We start from the raw sequence: 11929 nt of genomic DNA, 5'->3' as shown, positions 1-11929 counted from the left end.
ACCCCTGACACCTGTTTTACACCTATACACAGTCCTCCAATAGCACCGCCTCCTCAACCTCCTTCTCTCGACTCCCCTCAACTCCCCTCCTCTCCCCTTCCCACAGAGGGAGTAGGGTGCACTTATAGTGTGCACTGTTGGCTCCAAGCACCATTTCATTTACTTCCACAAGAGGATAAGAGTTGAGCACCATGGTTCGTTCTCTCGCTTCACCTGGCTGGTGGAGCCCCCTGCTGGTGTGGTGGAGGTAGTGTAGCTAGATTACATTACATTACACGGAAGTCTCATACTCCATGACCTCCTTGGGGTTGCTCAGACTGCGGTACTGGATCCTGGGTGTGACCGGGGAGGTGTCCTCCAGGACAAGGATGGTCTTCCGCAGCCGCCTGTCAATGAAGTGAGCATCCCAGGCAGGGTACCTCTTTCTGGGCAGGTCTATCCGGATCACTGGCCCCTCTGTCCTGAGGGTCCGAGGGGCCAGGGCCGGAGAGGTGTTGGATCTAACCTGGAACACAGCTAGATCACCTGGTACCACCTCGCCCCGGTCCGCACCTGCAGTCCTAGTTAGGGTCCTGGGGGGGCTGATGACCACGTCTGGAGGCGGGAGTGGGAAGGCCTTGGCTGGGGTCACACAGGACTCCACCATCACCCCCCCCTCCTCCACACACCCCCTCCACTGAGCTCCGAACACCGGCCCGTCTGGGTGAAGCAGGCAATAATACACCAACATGAAGAAGGTCCCCAGAGCATAGCTACACACCACCACACACACCACGATGAGGGCGTAAAAGTCTGAGGTGTGCGGCCCGCGGTAAAGGTACCACGCCGCGGTGAGAGACACGTTCTCTACCAGAGTCACTGAATAATAGAGCCACATCCTGAAGCGGGTGCGGCCCTCCTTGACGTTGAACCAGCAGAAGATGTAGATGATACCCACCACCATGTTATAGATGATCTCCTCCCACTTGGACATGCAGAAGTCTGTCTCCCCCTGGATGATCCAGAATGTCATGATGCACCAGTGGCTCACGATGAAGATACCGAAGTAGAGCTGCAACACAGAGATGTACATTATTATAATTTTTTTTAATGGACAGCACAATGGTTGTAAAAAGTCTCATCACTTTCGGAAAATTCCCAGGTTTTCCCGAAATCCCATTTGGAGGGAATAAACAGGAAATCCAGACTCCTCCAACCAGGATTTCTAAAAGAAATGGGAATTTTGGGAAAGTTACCAGAATTTTGCAACCGTAGCCAGTATGAACATGAATATAACCTGCAATTAGTGCTAACTTTGTTTAAATTATAGAAACACATCTTGTGCTTTTCTCAGTGCATGTTCTGTGTGGTGTGTCCTTTTACCTGGAACACAGAGGCGAACAGGGCGAAGGCGATGGTCCTGGCCCCGATGGTGAAGAAGTGCCACAGCATCTGGACAATCACAGCCTTGTAGGACATCGGGAGCTTGTCATCTCTGGAGTCCCTCAGAGTCTTCTGGTAGGACGCTATCATCCAGGCCAGAGAGACCAGGGAGGCTGAGGCAGAGAGACCTGGAGAGAGGGGGAAGAGATGAGAGAGAATAGAGAAATAAAGGTGTTGAGGCACCTTCTGGTAGGATGCTATCATCCAGGCCAGAGAGACCAGAGAAGCTGAGGCAGAGAGGCCAACAGACAGGGGGAGAGAGAGAGAGATGAGAGGTAAGGAAAGGAACCCCTGTCCAGACTACCCCAGTCTAGACTACCCCAGTCTAGACTACCCCAGTCTAGACTACCCAAGTCTAGACCACCGCGGCCCCTCTCCGCTGGGCCGTGCTCTCTGGATCAGAGCTCTGTCCCTTTGGCTGTTGTGGCCTGCACACAGCCGGCGTCTCAGCAACCCTCTTCTCAGGTGAGTTCTGTGGCTCTGGCCTCGCAATCTGCTTCGAGACACGGCAGAGATCGTTCTGGCGATTGTGATAGGGAGTTCGATTGTGAGGCATATATCTGTACCTGGGGCAAATACTTTGTGTTTTCCTGGGGGAAAAGTTCAGGATATCACCAGGTTGATTCCCGAGGCTGTGAGTCAGTCACCAGGGGCTGATACTGTCATGGTTCATGTGGGGTCATATTGACTTTATGAAGGGCAGCTCAGAACAGCTGAAGATGGATTTTAAAGAAATGATTGGGTCTCTACTTGACACCAACAAACACCCCATAATATCTGGCCCTCTGCCCTCCCTAAATCATGGCATTTGTATTTGTATTTGTATTTGTATTTATTAGCTGCTGCCAAGGCAGAGGCTACTATTCCTGGTGTCCAGCAAAATTAAGGCAGTTCAAACAATTTTTAAAACATTACAATACATTCATAACAGATTTCACAACACACTGTGTGCCCTCAGGCCCCTACTCCACCACTACCAGATATCTACAATACAAAATCCATGTGTACGTGTGTGTATAGTGCGTATGTTATCGTGTGTGTGTGTGCATGTGTCTGCGCCTATGTTTGTGTTGCTTCACAGTCCCCGCTCTTCCTTAAAGTGCTTTTTTAACCGTTTTTTAAAATCTAATTTTACTACTTGCATCAGTTACTTGATGTGGAATAGAGGTCCATGTAGTCATGGCTCTATGTAGTATTGTGCGCCTCTCATAGCCTGTTCTGGACTTGGGGACTGTGAAGAGACCTCTGGTGGCATGTCTTGTGGGGTATGCGTGGGTGTCCGAGGTGTGCGTCAGCAGTTCAAACAGACAGCTCGGTGCATTCAACATGTCAATACCTCTCATAAATACAAGCAGTGATGAAGTCAATCTCTCCTCCACTTTAAGCCAGGAGAGATTGACATTCATATTATTAATTTTAGCTCTCTGTGTACATCCAAGGGCCAGCTGTGCTGCCCTGTTCTGAGCCAAATGCAATTTTCCTAAGTCCTTTTTTGTGGCACCTGACCACACGACTGAACAGTAGTCCAGGTGCGACAAAACTAGGGCCTGTAGGACCTGCCTTGATGATAGTGCTGTTAAGAAGGTAGAGCAGCGCTTTATTATGGACAGACTTCTTCCCATTTTAGTTACTGTTGTATCAATATGTTTTGACCATGACAGTTTACAATCCTGGGTTACTCCAAGCAGTTTAGTCACCTCAACTCAATTTCCACATTATTTATTACAAGATGTAGTTGAGGTTCAGGGTTTAGTGAATGATTTGTCCCAAATACAATGCTTTTAGTTTTTGAAATATTTAGGGCTAACTTATTCCTTGCCACCCACTCTGAAACTAACTGCAACTCTTTGTTAAGTGTTGCAGTCATTTCAGTCGCTGTGGTAGCTGACATGTATAGTGTTGAGTCATCCGCATACATAGACACTCTGGCTTTACTCAAAGCCAGTGGCATGTCATTAGTAAAGATTGAATAAAGTAATGGGTCTAGACAGCTGCCTTGGGGAATTCCTGATTCTACCTGGATTATGTTGGAAAGGCTTCCATTAAAGAACACCCTCTGTGTTCTGTTAGACAGGTAACTCTTTATCCACAACATAGCAGGGGGTGTAAAGCCATAACATATGTTTTTCCAGCAGTAGACTATGATGAATCATGTCAAAAGCCGCACTGAAGTCTAACAAAACAGCCCCTACAATCTTTTTATCATCAATTTCTCTCAGACAATCATCAGTCATTTGTGTAAGTGCTGTGCTCGTTGAATGTCCTTCTCTATAAGCTGAAAGTTTGTTGTCAATTTGTTTACTGTAAAATAGCATTGTATCTGGTCAAACACCATTTTCTCCAATAGTTTACTAAGGGTTGGTAACAGGCTGATTGGTTGTCTATTTGAGCCAGTAAAGGGGGCTTTACAATTCTTAGGTAACGGAATGACTTTTGCTTCCCTCGCTGAGTTGTCATAATGATTCAGCAAATGTACATTATCCTTGGAGCGTTGGAAGACACAATGTAAATAACCTAATTTATGTCTCTCTTACTGCCCGGAATGCCTCTGCTGATCCTACAGCTATTGTATGCAGTAATCATATGCCTATCAACCAGAGTAATACTGTTAGCACTGAGGTGGTGTGCCCTAGTAGGAAGTCCACTGTGTGCAGCTCACCCTGCACTAATAAAAATAACCCGAGTATGTCTACCTCTGCTAAGCTTCCCAGTAAAGCAAGAAACATAATCAAGCATCCCAGAAAAGTGTTAAAAATAGCCCACGTTAACATATGTAGCTTAAGAAACAAGGTTCATGAAATCAATAATTTGCTAGTAACAGATTACATTCATATTCTGACTATCTCTGAAACTCACTTAGATAATACATTTGATTATACAGTAAATAAATAAATAAATAAATAATATGCCTTTTAGCAGACGCTTTTATCCAAAGCGACTTACAGTCATGCGTGCATACATTTTTGTGTGTATGGATGGTCCCAGGGATCGAACCCACTACCCTGGCGTTACAAGCGCCGTGCTCTACCAGCTGAGCTACAGAGGACCACAGTGGTAGCAATACAAGGTTATAACATTTACAGAAAAGACAGAAATGCCAAATGGGGGGTGTTGCGGTCTATATTCAGAACCACATTCCTGTAAAGCTTAGAGAGGATCTAATGTTAAATACTGTTGAAGTTATATGGCTACAGGTTCACCTGCCTCACCTAAAGCCCATTCTGGTGGGAAGCTGCTATAGACCACCAAGTGCTAACAGTCAGTATCTGGATAATATGTGTGAAATGCTTGATAATATATGTGGTATCAATAGAGAGGTATACTTTCTGGGTGATTTAAATATTGACTGGCTTTCATCGGGCTGCCCATTCAAGAGAAAGCTTCAAACTGTAACTAGTGCCTGCAACCTGTTAAAGGTTATCAATCAACCTACCAGGGTAGCTACAAACAGTACAATAATGAAATCATTAACATGTATTGACCATATCTTTACTAATGCTGCAGACATTTGTTTGAAATCAGTATCCAAATCCATCGGATGTAGTGATCAAAACATATCTAGGAAAACCAAAGTTCCAAAGGCTGGCCCTAATATTTTGTATAATGCAATAAGTTTTGTAGTGATTCCTATGTTGTTAATGTGAAGAACATTTGTTGGTCCGTGGTGTGTAATGACGAGCAACCAGACGCTGCACTTGACACATTTATGAAATTGCTTATCCCAGTTACTAATAAGCATGCACCCATTAAGAAATTGACTGTAAAAACTGTTGAATTCCCGTGGATTGATGAGGAAGTTAAAAATTGTATGGTTGAGAGGGATGAGGCAAAAGGAATGGCAAATAAGTCTGGCTGCACAACCGATTGGCAAACGTACTGCAAATTGAGAAATCATGTGACTAAACTGAATGAAAAGAAGAAGAAACTACACTATAAAAGAAAGATATTTAATTACATAAAGAATGATAGTAAAAAAGCTTTGGAGTACCTTAAATTAAATTTTGGGCAAAAAGGCAAACTCCGCTCCATCATTCATTGAATCAGATGGCTCATTCATCACAAAACCAACTGATAATGCCAACTACTTTAATACTTTTTTCATTGGCAAGATTAGCAAACTTAGGCATGACATGCCAGCAACAAACGCTGACACTACACATCCAAGTATATCTGACCAATTTATGAAAGACAAGCATTCTAATTTAGAATTTCCTAAAGTAAGTGTGGAAGAGATGAAACAAGTATTGTTGTCGATCAACCATGACAAGCCACCGGGGTCTGACAACTTGGATGGAAAATGACTGAGGATAATAGCTGACGATATTGCCACTCCTCTTTGCCAAATCTTCCATTTAAGCCTACTAGAAAGTGTGTGCCCTCAGGCCTGGAGGGAAGCAAAAGTCATTCCCCTTCCTAGGGATAGTAAAGCCCCCTTAACTGGCTCAAATAGCCGACCAATCAGCCTGTTACCAACCCTTTGGAAACTTTTGGAAAACATTGTGTTTGACCAGATAAAATGCGATTTTACAGTAAACAAATTGACAACAGACTTTCAGCACGCTTATAGGGAAGGACATTCAACAAGCACAGCACTTACACAAATGACTGATAAAGGAGTAAAGCCAGTGTGTCTATGTATGCGGATGACTCAACACTATACACGTCAGCTACCACAGCGACTGAAATGACTGCCACACTTAACAAAGAGCTGCAGTTAGTTTCACAATGGGGTGGCAAGGAATAAGTTAGTCCTAAGTATTTCTAAAACTAAAAGCATTGTATTTGGGACAAATCATTCACTAAACCCTAAACATCAACTAAATCTTGTGATGAATAATGTGGAAATTGAGCAAGTTGAGGTGACTAAACTGCTTGGAGTAACCCTGGATTGTAAACTGTCATGGTCAAAAACATATTGATACAACAGTAGCTAGGATGGGGAGAAGCCTGTCCATAATAAAGCGCTGCTCTGCCTTCTTAACAGCACTATCAACAAGACAGGTCCTTCAGGTCGCACCTACTGTTCAGTCCTGTGGTCAGGTGCCACAAAGAGGGATTTAGGAAAATTGCAGTTGGCTCAGAACAGGGCAGCACGGCTGGCCCTTGGATATACACAGAGAGCTAACATTAATTATATTCATGTCAATCTCTCCTGGCTCAAAGTGGAGGAGAGATGGACTTCATCACTACTTGTATTTGTGAGAGGTATTGACATGTTGAATGCACAGAGCTGTCTGTTTGAACTACTGGCGCACAGCTCAGACACCCATGCTTACCCCACAAGACATGCCGCCAAATCAAATCAAATCACATTTTCTTTGTCACATACACGTGTTTAGCAGATGTTTTTGCTGGTGTAACGAAATGCTTGTGCTTCTAGCTCCGACAGTGCAGTAATATCTAACAAGTAATATCTAACAATTTCACAACATATACCCAATACACCCAAATCTATGGAATTAAGAATATATACATATATGGATGAGCAATGACAGAGCGGCATGGACTAAGATACAGTAGAATATTATAGAATACAGTATATACATATGAGATGAGTAATGCAAGATATGCAAACATTATTAAAGTGACTAGTGTTCCATTTCTTAAAGTGGCCAGTGATTTCAATAGGCAGCAGCAGCCTCTAATGTGCTAGTGATGGCTATTTAACATTCTGATGGCCTTGAGATAGAAGCTGTTTTCGATTCTCTCGGTCCCAGCTTTGATGCACCTGTACTGACCTCGCCTTCTGGATGATAGCGGGGTGAACAGGCAGTGGCTCGGGTGGTTGATGTCCTTGATGATCTTTTTGGCCTTCCTGTGACATCTGGTGCTGTAGGTGTCCTGGAGGGCGGGTAGTTTGCCCCCGGTAATGCGTTCGGCAGACCGCACCACCCTCTGGAGAGCCCTGCGGTTGCGGGCGGTGCAGTTGCCGTACCAGGCGGTGATACAGCCCGACAGGATGCTCTCAATTGTACATCTGTAAAAGTTTGTGAGGGTTTTAGGTGCCAAGCCAAATTTCTTCAGCCTCCTGAGGTTGAAGAGGCTCTGTTGCGCCTTCTTCACCACACTGTCTCTTCTTCACCACAGAGGTCTCTTCACAGTTCCCATGTCCAGAACAGACTATGGGAGGCGCACAGTACTACATAGAGCCATGACTACATGGAACTCTATTCCACATCAAGTAACTCATGCAAGCAGTAAAATTAGATTTAAAAAAACAGATACAAATTCACCTTATGGAACAGCGGGGACTGTGAAGCAACACAATCATAGGAACAGACACATGCATACACACACAATAACATATCCACTATACACACACGTTCACATGGATTTTGTGTTATAGATATATGGTAGTAGAGTAGAGGCCTGAGGGCACACACTTAATATGTTGTGAAATCTGTTGTGAATGTATTGTAATGTTTTTAAAATGTATAACTGCCTTAATTTCGCTGGACCCCAGGAAGTGCCTTGGCAGCAGCTAATGGAGATCCATAATAAATACAAATGCAAAATACCCCAGTCTAGACTACCCAAGTCTAGACTACCCCAGTCTAGACTACCCCAGTCTAGACTACCCCAGTCTAGACCACCCCAGTCTAGATGACCCCAGTCTAGACTACCCCAGTCTAGACCACCCCAGTCTAGATGACCCCAGTCTAGACCACCCCAGTCAGACCACCCCAGTCTAGATGACCCCAGTCTAGACCACCCCAGTCTAGACCACCCCAGTCTAGATGACCCCAGTCTAGACTACCCCAGTCTAGACCACCCCAGTCAGACCACCCCAGTCTAGACTACCCCAGTCTAGATGACCCCAGTCTAGATGACCCCAGTCTAGATGACCCCAGTCTAGACTACCCCAGTCTAGACCACCCCAGTCTAGACCACCCCAGTCTAGATGACCCCAGTCTAGACCACCCCAGTCTAGACCACCCCAGTCAGACCACCCCAGTCTAGATGACCCCAGTCTAGACCACCCCAGTCTAGACCACCCCAGTCTAGAGTACTCCAGCTGTAATGCAGTATCATGATCGTTATACAGCACTCCCATGAACACACACACAGACACACACACAGACCCCCCCCCCCCCCCACACACACACACACACACACACACACACAGACACACACACAGACCCACACACACACACACACACACACACACACACACACACACAGACACACACACACAGACCCCCCCCCCCCCCCCCACACACACACACACACACACAGACCCCCCCCCCCCCCCCCCACACACACACACACACACACACACACACACAGACACACACACAGACCCCCACACACACACACACACACACACACACAGACACACACACACAGACCCCCCCCCCCACACACACACAGACCCCCCCCCCCACACACACACACACACACACACACACACACACACACACACACACACAGACACACACACACAGACCCACACACACACACACACACACACACACACAGACACACACACACAGACCCCCACACACAGACAAACACAGTCATTTGATCTGACAGAACCAGAAGAGTTTGGACTTTCCTAAAAGGACTGTTGTCTGTTGTCATCACCTTCTTATCAAAATTACATTAAAAGACCACTTTTATAATTTTAGAGTTTTGCTATTGCATTTTTCATGACTTTTGACGTGATTCATTACTAATTGGACATGAGATTAAATTAATAACATTTTCCTAAATGAATATTTAATTAAGTTAAATGAGGTCTCCCGTCTCGCTGCTTTTGGCCCTCCTGCTATGATCTTATTAATATATCCTTCAATGGAGAAGAAGGAATCTAGAAGGAATAATAGATCTCATGTTCTCTAACTGACGCAGTCTCCAACAGAGAGAGATGCACACAACCAACTTTTTAATTATTACATTTGTGAGTTCTTTAGTTCTTTCAAAGTAGTGTGAGAAAAGAAGAAGATAACAAGGAAATCATTCAACAGTGAGAATGTTGACATACAGCTGGATGGATGGACAGACGGACAGACGGACGGACAGACGGACAGACGGACAGCCTGACGGACAGACGGACAGCCTGACGGACAGATGGACAGCCTGACAGCCTGACAGACAGACGAACAGACAGTGCGTGTGTCACTCCTATCTTGAAGGGAATATCAGGAAGATTACCTAGAGGCTGTGAGATATCAATGGATCAGTGTGTGTGTGCGCACATTTGTGTGTGTGTGTGTGTGTGTCTTTTAGTGTGTGTGTGTGTGTGTGTGTGTGTGTGTGCGGTGCGGTGCGTGTGTCTGTGATCTTGCAGCTGTCCACTCTAAACTGGAAGCAGAAGAGAGCAAGGGATGCTAATATCAGATGAATCAGCTCTGTAATCCCTTAGAGATCTGTTGGTCTGTTTTCATATCAGATGAATCAGCTCTGTAATCCCTTAGAGATCTGTTGGTCTGTTTTCATATCAGATGAATCAGCTCTGTAATCCCTTTAGAGATCTGTTGATCTGTTTTCATATCAGATGAATCAGCTCTGTAATCCCTTTAGAGATCTGTTGGTCTGTTTTCAGTTAATCCATTTTAGAATAAGGCTGTAACGTACAAAATGTGTAAAACTTTCTGAATGCTCTGTATGTCCAATATATGAATGTGTGGTGTGTGTGTCCAAATGGAAGAAAGGTTCCTAACTCACTAAAGAGAGATGGAATCACCAACTCACATATTCAACAAGACTCCTGGCAGCACTAAAACATATTCAACAAGACTCCTGGCAGCACTAAAACATATTCAACAAGAATCCTGGGAGCTCTAAAACGTATTCAATAAGACTCCTGGCAGCACTAAAACATATTCAACAAGAATCCTGGGAGCCCTAAAACATATTCAACTAGACTCCTTGGAGCTCTAAAAAATATTAAATAAGACTACAGGGAGCCCTAAAAAATATTAAATAAGACTCCTGGCAGCGCTAAAACAGATTCCACAAGACTCCTGGGAGCTTTAAAACATATTCAACAAGACTCCTGGGAGCTCTACAATATATTCAATAAGACTCCTGGGAGCTCTAAAACATATTCAACAAGACTCCTGGGAGCTCTACAATATATTCAATAAGACTCCTGGAGCTCTAAAACATATTCAACAGGGGGACAGGAGACTCAGTATCTCGTGAGACTCAGACATGTCTTATTTAAAACAGCATGCCGATTATGCAAGATAGGACTTCAACTAATAAGATAGATAACTAATGCAAAATCAGATGAAGTGAAATAGACACCGACAGGGAGAAAAGAAATGGAGAGAGAGAGAGAGAGAGAGAGAGAGAGAGAGAGAGAGAGAGAGAGAGAGAGAGAGAGAGAGAGAGAGAGAGAGAGAGAGAGAATGCTATTTGGCCCTAAACAGAGAGTACACAGTGGCAGAATACCTGACCACTGTGACTGACCCAAAATTAAGGAGAGCTTTGACTATGTACAGACTCAGTGAGCATAGCCTTGCTATTGAGAAAGGCCGCCGTAGGCAGACCTGGCTCTCAAGAGAAGACAGGCTATGTGCACACTGCCCACAAAATGAGGTGGAAACTGAGCTCCTGCCAAATATATGACCATATTAGAAACACATATTTCCCTCAGATTACACAGACCCACAAATAAGTTTGATTAACGCCCATATCTACTGGGTGAAATACCACAGTGTGCCATCACAGCAGCAAGATTTGGCTGTTGCCACAAGAAAAGGGCAACCAGTGAAGAACAAACACCATTGTAAATACAACCCATATTTATTTATTTGTACTTTAATTATTTGCACATCGTTACAACACTGTATATCGACATAATATGACATATTCTTTTGGAACTTCTGAGTGTAATGTTTACTGTTCACTTTTTATTGTTTATTTCCCTTTTGTTTATCTATTTTACCTGCTTTGGCAACGTAAACATATGTTTCCCATGCCAATAAAGCCCCTTAAATAGAATTGAGAGAGAGAGAGCTAGCCAGCCAGCCAGCCACGCACACACACACTACTCACCCTGCAGTGGCAGAACCTGTTTGGCATGTATCATGATGCTGAGTTGAAGCACCAGTTGAGGAGCGCTCTTCAGGAAGGCCTCCAGCAGCCTCAGCATGTTTATGTCAGCACACTCAAACATCAACCTCCAGTGGAAGTGACCACGCTCACGGTTGCCGTGCCAACGGCTCTGGGCGCCCAGGTAGAGGGCGTGGACATACCTGTAGAGGAGGAGGGGATGAGTGTCAGTTCATCAGTCGATCAGTCAGTCGAGCAGGTCGATGGATTAATCAGTCAACTCACCAACCAGCCAACCGATTAATCAATCAAAAATGTATTTACATAGAGCATTTAACAAGAGCATTTAACAAAAGAGTTGTCACAGAGTGCTTTACATTAACCCTGCCTAGCCCCAGACAGGTTCCAGTCTACATTAACCCTGCCTAGCCCCAGACAGGTTCCAGTCTACAGACAGCCAGACCAAACGCTCCACAGTCAGCATGCAGCCAGGCAAGAAACTCAC

At 44.7% G+C, this 11929-nt stretch overlaps 1 protein-coding gene across 1 annotated transcript; it reads right to left on the bottom strand.

The window, feature by feature from the left end:
• Nucleotides 1-271: 271 nt before the first annotated feature.
• Nucleotides 272-11627, bottom strand: LOC311125944 (XK-related protein 7-like; the record flags this gene model as incomplete). Its single annotated transcript, XM_084199966.1, has 3 exons — nt 272-1051; nt 1363-1550; nt 11428-11627. Coding segments are annotated over 3 exons (1168 nt in total), but the record flags the coding sequence as incomplete, so codon positions are not given.
• Between the last annotated feature and the right edge of the window lie 302 nt (nt 11628-11929).

This window comes from Coregonus lavaretus (assembly GCF_964263955.1).
Source record: "Coregonus lavaretus genome assembly, contig: HAP1_SCAFFOLD_7528, whole genome shotgun sequence".
Classification (NCBI taxonomy): Eukaryota; Metazoa; Chordata; class Actinopteri; order Salmoniformes; family Salmonidae; genus Coregonus; species Coregonus lavaretus.
The sequence above is the reverse complement of the archived record's forward strand: the minus strand, read 5'-3'. Positions and strand labels throughout refer to the sequence as shown.